The sequence below is a fragment of the Salminus brasiliensis genome, chromosome 1, assembly GCF_030463535.1.
Source record: "Salminus brasiliensis chromosome 1, fSalBra1.hap2, whole genome shotgun sequence".
Classification (NCBI taxonomy): domain Eukaryota; kingdom Metazoa; phylum Chordata; class Actinopteri; order Characiformes; family Bryconidae; genus Salminus; species Salminus brasiliensis.
In genome coordinates, this window is record NC_132878.1 from 87,640,798 (window position 1) to 87,650,555 (window position 9,758).

The 9,758-nt window shown below is 39.4% G+C and overlaps 1 protein-coding gene across 1 annotated transcript; it reads left to right on the plus strand.

The window, feature by feature from the left end:
* Nucleotides 1-8,083, plus strand: LOC140536944 (GTPase IMAP family member 8). Its single transcript, XM_072659040.1, has 4 exons — nucleotides 1-31; nucleotides 3,231-3,920; nucleotides 4,887-5,588; nucleotides 7,332-8,083. The coding sequence occupies exons 1-4, from the start codon at nucleotides 1-3 to the stop codon at nucleotides 8,081-8,083; spliced, it is 2,175 nt and encodes a 724-aa protein (XP_072515141.1).
* The last annotated feature ends 1,675 nt before the right edge of the window (nucleotides 8,084-9,758 follow it).

Here is a 9,758-nt window from a genome sequence, read left to right on the forward strand (position 1 = left end):
ATGGCTACATGTGGTTCAGGTTCTCCTCTTGGTAAGTTTAAAGACTCTTTTAGTAGGTCTACCTCAGTTAGTGTTTTCTTGTGTAGGTTGGTTCCAAAATCTCTTTACTTCCTTGAGTAGCCTAATTAGTAAAGTTGCACTGACTGAGACTTGGACACAACACACACTCTAAAACCAAGACTTTGTGGTCAAGACTATATTTTGCTAGAAAGAATGAGGGTTTTGTGATTTGTTTGTAGTTCATTTTACATTCATTTTTCATGATAGACAGCATAATAATGAAATACTTACCAATACAGACCATATAGCATCACTGTCCAATGAAAAACATGTATCTCCAAAATAATGAATTTCTGAATCAATCTGAAACTCTGAATGAAAGTCAATGTAAAATAAGAATTAATTCCAAATAATTTAAAGCATTTCTGTCAGTCTTTTTATCCAGTATTATTTGCACAGTACGCAGAGCAGCTACAGGGTTCAAACCATGGAGAAAACGGACAAAAAACTGACAAAAATGGAGATACATGTTTTTCACTGAACAGCAGTGATATGTAAACCTAATAGCAAAAACAGCCTGTTGTTTTTTTGTTTTTGAGGTCATCAAAAACAATGCATTACATACATATACAGTATATATTTAACATACGGATCCACACAAATATGTAGATCACTTTAAACTTAAAGTTGTCAAGTTGTTGCATTATGTTTTAAGTTTTTATGATTATTTCCCTAACCTATTTTCTTTACTTAACCTTTTTAACTTAACCCTCCTATTCATTTAATTGTGTTCAAAATACCCTTTTCAGGTTTTAGTTCCTATAAAAGTAACGTTAAATTTGATCATTTTCTTTCATGAATCATGTTGACTTCCCCAACAGTGATAGGAATGTTTAACAGTGAAGATGACCAATTTGTTGTTTGTAAAGTCTCTACACCAAATGTAGTACAATGTGGCGACTGAATATGCAGCAGACTGGGGAAACAGAATTTTTACTTTACTATTTGCACACAAACACATCCCCTCATTTTATGTCTGTGCAGTGCTTTTTTTACTGACACACAAACAAACATGCTGTCCTGGTTTTGGTTCACCACGATACCACTGTCCAAAACACAGTATATGCTGGTTTATGCTGGTCTGGTGATGGTTGACCTGAGCAGTTGTGTTTAAAATACATTGTGTGCTAGGAATCTGGCTTTAGACCAACATAAACCAGCATATATTAAGTTTTGGACAGTTTTGTTTTTTAAAAAACATTTCAGTGCAAATATGTGTTTTAGATTATTATGATATTGACTGTTTTAAGATAAATAAGGTAATTATGGACATTAGAATACTATTAATTAAGATAAACTCATTGTTAATGAGTAAATAGTTGGAAAGTCAAGTAAAACATAAGGGCATGTTTACACCTTAAATACTTTTTACGTAGGAAATCTGGTCTGATCTGAATGTACAGTGAATATGTTAAAAAAACGCTTTGAAGTGATTTAGCCATACAGGATCAAAATTGACTCAGCTTTGTTATATCATGAATTTTATTGAATTATTATCTGAATTATTACAATTCATCTCCTTCCATAAAGGCACAGTGCTAAACATTAAATAACTTAAATACATGATAAGTAAACTTAAATAATACTCCTTAAAATAACAGTTGGGTTGTTAATTCACATATCATTTTTGGAATTTTACAAGGTATTATATACAATTTACAAAAAAGTAAACTACTTATTTTTTTCCCAAACTCAACATAAACTTAACCTACTACACTTAAACTTAAGCCTAACCCTAACCCAACCTAACCCATGTAATGCCCCTACTTGAACCAACATCTTCACCTAAACCTAACCAACTACACTTAAACCTAAGTCTAACCTTAACTTCACTTAAACCGAACCAACTACACTTAAACCTAAGTCTAACTTTAACTTCACCTAAACCTAACCAACTACACTTAAACCTAAGTCTAACCTTAACTTCACCTAAACCTAACCAACTACACTTAAACCTAAGTCTAACCTTAACCTAACCCCTTTCCTAGCCAATGTCATTTTCTACCTAAACCATAAACTTAACCTAATACACCTAAACCTAAGTCTAACCTAACTTCACCTAAACTTAACCTAACCCCTTCCTTAATCAATGTACTTTTACTACCTGAACCTAAACCTAAACTTAACCTAATACACCTAAAACTAAGTCTCGCCTAACCTTACTTAAACTTAACCTAACCCCTTCCCTAATCAATGTAATTTTACTACCTGAAGCTACACCTCGACTTAAACCTAAACGTTAACTACTACACCTAAACCTAAATTTAACCAAACCCTTACCTTAACCCTAAACTGAACCAAATAGAATGTGAATATCTAAAATCTGAAAAGAATCTGAAAATCCGTTTCTGCATTACCTTTTATCCATCGCAAAAAGTCCCCTGATTTCAGGGTGATTGTAAACAATGATCTTCCCAGGTGTAGTATGTGGTGTCTATAATCCTATCTTTACACCTCTGGTCTTCTCCCAGAGCAGTCAGGGCTGCCCTGAGCTGAACGAAACTCATCAGTGTGTGTGATTTCATCCATATCCTTTTCTTTTTCGTGCCTTTTTCTGAGCTGAAAGCACTCACCACTAGCATAGCAGTGGTTTCACTGTCATCCACCATGTTTGGTTACATCAAGTTTGCGAGAAACTCTCACCTGCTTTGATGATGTAACAGAAATTTCTGTGAGGTTATATGGGATCGAAGCCATTGGGTGGGCATGCATCATTTTGAATTGTGAGGTGTTTCATTCAGGGCAGATCATGTAATGTGAGGACAATGATCCAAGACAGAAACACTGGTGAAAAATGTTGTTCAGCATTGATTAGGATTTAAAAAATCCTGTAATGTGGGCCAGGCAAATGTAAGACAGATTGTTCTTCTGGTAACTTACTATTTGATGTTCGGATTTTAAATTAAATTGCTACTTAAATATTTAAAAGTTTCTGACTGAAGTATTGTATATGTTTCTATTACTGAGGAAGATTATGTTGGACTGAAATGACCACTTTTCAAACTTTTTTGAAGTAACAAAATGATATATTTAGAATATGCCACGTTATATAAACCTTTAAAAAAAAAAAACAAAAAAAAAAAACACTGTGAGAAAACATGGGGTTACGTGCTTTGTGCTTTGTTAAGTGCGATAATTTAGACATGAGATGTGATCATTTGTTTTACCAGGGCTCCAGTTCATCTCTGAATTCAGGATCGTGGTCTTGGGGAACAGAGGAGCTGGAAAAACCTCTGTAGCAAACATGATCCTGTCTAGACAGACTACAACCCCCAAGAGAACTGCTCGGTGTGTGAAAATCCGCGGAGTCGCAGCTGGAAGACTGGTCACCGTGGTGGACACGCCAGGCTGGTGGAAGAACTGCCTCACTAATGAGACTCCTGAGTATCAGAAACAGGAGCTGGTGCTTAGCACAGCTCATTGTTCTCCTGGACCCCACGTTGCCCTCCTAGTCATACGTGTGGACACTTCATACAAGGAGAAAAACAGAAGATCGGCACAGGAGCACATGGAGCTGCTTGGGGAGGACATCTGGAAACACACAATAGTTGTATTTACCTATGGTGATCATCTACAGGATCAAGTAGTTGAACAGTATGTCGGAGGTGAGGGCGAGACCTCTCTGCAATGGCTTGTGGCCAAATGTGGGAACAGGTATCATGTTCTCAACATTGAAAGCTACAGCAGTTCTCAGGTCAAAGAGCTGATGGAGAGAATTGAAGAGGTGGCGGCTATGAACAGTGGCTGCCATTATGAAATGGACAGAAAGCGTCTATGTGAAGTCAAAGAGATGAGGAAGGTGGCGGAAGAGAGAGCGAGCAAGAGGATGACTGTGCAAGAAGAAAGAAGGGTTCCTGAAGGTGAGTTTTCATCAAGATTTTGTCATATTTACCAAGAATGTTGCAGGTTTTGACATACTATTATACACCATATGTCCACAAGTTTGTGGACACTCCTATGGAATGCATTAATCTACTTTTTGTTGCACCTATTACTGACACAGATTTGCAAAAGCACACACACACACAGCTTGTCTAGTCCCTGTCGAAAAGTACTGCCATTAGAATAGGACTCTCTGGAGCAGAGGGGTATAGAGCCCCCGGCATTAAGCTGCGGAGCAGTAGAACTGTATTCTCTGGAATGATGGTGCTCCATGCAGAACTTTTGGAATGAGTTGGGGATAAGGTGGGGTGGTGATCATCCAACACCCTGACCTCATTAACGCTCTTGTTACTGAATGTAATCAAATCCTCACAACAATGCTCCAGAATCCAGTACTTTGTCTTTATAGAACACAGGCCTGTGGCACGCTTGAATGCAATCTTTAATATCCCCTTTGCGACCCATTTGCCAACTCTACTCAATCCATGAATCCTGTTGCACATCCTGCAGATATTTATAGCCTTATCATTCACATGCAGCGCCATCTGCAGGAGCCTGAAGTCACTACAACCTTAAACACACACTGTGACTAATTTGCGTGCACATTTGACTGACATTGCAAACCCTGTGTTCCATATCAGAGGGGTTAAGACTGGATTAATTACTCCCCACACAACAGGATCATCTTTTTTGAGACCAGACTGAAATCAGGGCACCTTCCACTATTGTTGGGAGGGGTGAACTGGCCTCAAACATGGCCCAAATATCTTGTGTGTGGACCATGTATCTCCACTCTGGTAACTTTACAGTAGGTGGCATAGCTCTAATGTGAGTTAATGCAGTAGCCTTTTTTGTTTCAAGCATCATGAGACTTTCACGCAATGTAAAAGAGAAAGGGTGGATTTCATACTTTTTAGTATTTATATATATGCTGTATTTCCCAGGCCGTAGCTGCTCCCTGACCAACATAAGGATGTTGCTGTTAGGCTCCCGGAGGGCTGGAAAGAGTTCAGCTAGCAACACTATTTTTGGAAGAGAGAACTTTGTCTATAAGAGAACTGCCCAGTGTGTGAAGATTCAAGACGAGGTGGCAGGAAAGCTGGTCACTGTGATGGACACACCGGGCTGGTGGAGGACTGTTCCAGCAAGAGATACTCCAGAACTGGATAAACAAGAATTATTACTCAGCATGTTTCTGTGTCCCCCTGGACCACATGCTGTACTCCTGGCTTTACGCTCTGATATCGCATTCACAGAAGAAGAGAGGAAATCGGTCGAGGAACACATGGATCTGCTTGGCGAAAGAGTGTGGAACCATACTGTTCTTCTGTTCACCCATGGCGACTTGCTGGGGGACATAGCTATTGAGCAGCACATTGAGAGTGAAGGGAAAGATTTACAGTTGCTTGTTGCAAAATGTAGAAATCGGTATCACGTTCTCAACAACACGAATTTGGTCGACGACATTCAGGTCACACAGTTGCTGGAGAAGGTAGAGGAAATGGTAGCAGAAAATGGAGGCTTTCATTACGAAATAGACCAAAGATCTTATAAGGACATGAAGCGGAAGTGGAGGTTGGTGGAAAAAAAGGCCAAGATGAGGAGGAAGATGAAGAAACGAAGTGGGGTAATGAGCTCAAAGAGAGGTAAATCTGAGCTAAATGTCCATTGTCAAGATATTACTCACATATTCATACACTGATCAGCCATAACATTAGCACCACTGACAAGTGATCTGTGTCATCTGTCACAGGGTGGATGTTTTAGGCAGTAAGTGAACCGTCAGTTCTTAAAGGCGATTTGTTAAAAGCAGAATTGGGCAAGCATAATGAGTGCCAAATTGTGATGGCTAGTGAACTTGGTCAGAACATCTCCAAAATATCAATCAGGTTCTATGAAGTTTTTTGGGTATGCAGTGGTCAGTACCTACAAGTGCTCCGAAGAAGGACAACTGGTGAACCTGTGACAGGGCCATGGACACCCAAGGCTCACTGATGCTCAAGGAGCTTCCACCTCACACCCTAAAGGTTCTGCTGCTAATGTCTTGGTCTTGATACCACAACATGCCTTCACAGGTCTTGTGGAGATCTGTTGTGGTGGCACAAGGGGGACCTACTCAATATTAGGCATGTGGTGCTAATGCTATGGGTGATCAGTGTATCATTTTATATACATATTATATTATATATATTATATATATATTATATCAGCATAAACAGCAAGAAAATATTGAGGATATTTGTGATCCAGACTGTTGACACTTTAATAAGAACTTTATAAACTTCAACAAATCACCAAAGAAAAAAGCAACAGTTGTTAATATTTTCTAAATACTTAACCAATTGCAATGGTCCAAAGATAAATAATTAAGCCTGGGAAAAAATAAAAAATATGTAAAAAATGCAGAATTTTCTCCTACAGTAGTGCCACAGAATTCTGTAGAGCAAGGAGAACCAAATTATGGTGCTGGTTCTCAAATCTGCTATGATGGTAAATTGAGGTTGGACTATTTGAAAATAGTCCATTACTGGGTTAAAAAATAGTTTCTAAAAATCTAGTTGGGTTAGTTTGGCAACACACTGCCAGACCAACCTGCTGACCAGCTGAGTTGAGTTAATGGTTTGACCCGGTGCCCTTTCTATTGGGTCGGTTGTTGTTACTGTTGCAACTACATTGTTGACCTAGGTTAAAGATACCCAAGTCCATTAAATCATCTGTGAATACATGATTACACACAAACAGTACAATAATAAATGACATAGTCTGACTCCTTCTCTGCTTAAATACAATCAAAACAGCATAAATACATAAAAACAGCATAAATACAATCATAAATAACTAAATACATAAATAAATAAATAAATAAATAAAGCACCACCTCAAAACAAATAGCTTATACATTGACCAACAATTTTTTGGTCTATCACATGTATTAAATGTGATTGAGCAAATATAAAAATATATATATCCATCAGAAGTAGGTGTGAAAAGGAGTATTGGAACAGTGACCCATTGGCTGGGTTGTCCCTGTGACCCAATACTAATCCATTGTATTTATTAGCCTACAGATCAGTTGCTAGGTGAGCAGTCAGGATTTTTTGAACACCACAGGGATTCTGAATAGTTGGATAATGTTTTTGTGTAATACATGCTGGTATTGTAGTGAGAGAACATGAGAATTATACAGAATGAAAACTTGAAAATGATACAAAATCAAACATTCTGTCAAACCAGAAATGCTGAGGAATGCCATGCTGTGCTACAGAAAACAGCAGAGCATGACAACCTAATAAACACTCCCATCTTCTATGAAGTTCCTGCTTCAGTGATTCCAGTGATTCAGACAAGGTTTTTATTCACAGCATCGCTATGTAAATATCTTTTGATAGGTGCTGAACAGCATCTCTCCGAGCTTCGGCTCGTGCTGCTGGGTTACGGAGAAGCTGGAAAAACATTAACAGGAAACACCATCCTGAGCACAGCAGAGTTTGGATCGAAAAGAACTTCCCAGTGTGTGAAGAGACAAGGAGAGGTAGCAGGAAGGCTGCTCACTGTGGTGGACACGCCAGGATGGTGGAAGCATTTGCCAATAGAACACACCCCGCTACTGAACAAACAGGAGATTGCTCAGAGTGTGTCCCTGACCTCTTCAGGTCCAATCGCTTTCCTTCTGGTCCTGCGTTTGGACAGTTCTTTTCAAGAGGAGGAAAGAAGAAGTGTAGAGGACCATCTGAAGCTTTTTGGTCCTAGAGTCTGGGACCAGACCATGGTCCTGTTCACTTGCGGAGACTGGTTAGGAGACAGAAGCATTGAGCTGCACATTGAGAGTGAAGGTGAGGCCCTGAAGTGGCTCCTTGAGAAATGTGGGAATAGGTACCACGTTCTTAGCAACAAGAACCGGCGAAATAGCACTCAGGTCACAGAGCTCCTGGAGAAGATTGAGGAGATGATGGCAGACAACAACCCATGTCATTTGACGGACATGTGGGATTTGAAGGAAGTGACAGAAATGAGGAGGTGGGAGGATATTAAAGCTATAGACAGAAGAACAAAGAAGACAAAGGAAAAGCGTAATCTCAATGATGTATTTGATCTTGATGATGATGTCTTTGTTACTGACATTGGAGGCAAAATCTTCTGAGGATCCTTTCAAGAACGGATGTACTGTAGGAAAGGACACAAAGAATTTATATCCTGCATAAATGCAACAAATCTGTCAAATTTTCAGGAAACCTTGGTCAGGATGATGCATTGACAGGCAATAAGGGAAAACCCTGAAAAACTGACTGGAGTAACATAACAATACAGATGCTTTTAGACTATTAATATTTGGCAATTAGCACACCATCATTCTGTGTAACATGTATAAAAATGCTGAGAAACCCCAGTTAACCTTTTCAGATTTTAGAGCAAAGGGGGTTCATTACTGGGGCACACAGTTGCCTTTAAATCTATAGGAACAACATAAGCAAATAAGCATTGCAATCTGTAATCAAAAAGGCACATTCGGTGACCATGATGCTCATGCATTAATATGGTATTTAAGGAAAAACAGAGGAGCAGTTCTTCTTCAGTTGGCTGAAAATGCCAATGCAGGATGTAATCAGACTCTCAACAACGACATTCCATCCACATCTACATAGAGATGGATATTACACTGGGGATGCAGTGCATGAACCCGTCATTATAAAAATCAAGCTACAGTTGAGAGCTCAGGGGTACGAGAACCACATGCCACTCTGCTGTAGGGAGAAGTGGGAAACGTCTTATATGGACAGATTAATTATTCTCCACCATGATCTCCATAAGTAGACAAGTATATTTGTGGCATACACCAAAAGAACCGCACAGGCCTGAATGCTGCACTAGGAAATGTCTGCAAGGACCTAGATCTCCAGGAGTAGTTTTGATGACCACTGGTTGAAAACAAGGTGTCACTGCATAAGAATAGACGTTATTCTGCCTGATCTCCATATTTCTAGAAGGTTCTTACAGGATGACATCTACAGACCATCAGTGGTCCCTGGATGCTGTACATTTTATCATAGGGCCTTTCCAGGCACCAGATCTTAATCCAATCTATGGGAGATTTTGGACTAACCCCAGATAACCTGCCCATGTAGGGCCTGTATGGGTAGCCCAACTGGGCACCAAAAGGTTTTGTCCACAAGTTCCATATTTGCCCCATATATAGATGCCCACCATTATCAGTGATTGGATTAGGAGGGGTTAAAATGGGCCATATCTGGGTTGTACACAGGCACATTTGGAAAGCCCAGCTGAATACCAGTAACAACACATGTACAAACACGCTCAGAGCCCATGCCCACCTGGAACTCACCTAGCCCACGTTTTACCTTGTTGGCTGGGACGTTAGACAATGCTCTCCACCTGGGAAAATCTTTTCAAAGAATGGTGTTCCATCCCTCTTGGACAGTTCCAAAAACTTCATTGAAGCTGAAGTTGTTCTGAGAGCTTGTAGTAACCCAGTACCTTACTAAGGCACTAAGCCTAAGACATTATTATGTTGGATTTTCCTGTAATTTGTCAACTGTCTGTATTTATGACTGGCCTGAGAGAGGAGGATGTTTGATCAGATTAATTAAGAACTTTATTTCCCATTAATGTTCCAATGGGGGGAGCTCAGAGTGTGTTTAAAATATATCAAAAGAAGCACAATTTTAATTTTGCATGGTACAAGTACATGAAAGAAAGAGTCCCAGTGTTGATTTAGAAAAATTAATTTACCCCACAAGGGTCTTACTAGATGAGGGTGTATCATATCTATGTAATACAGGCACTAAGTCATGCACAGC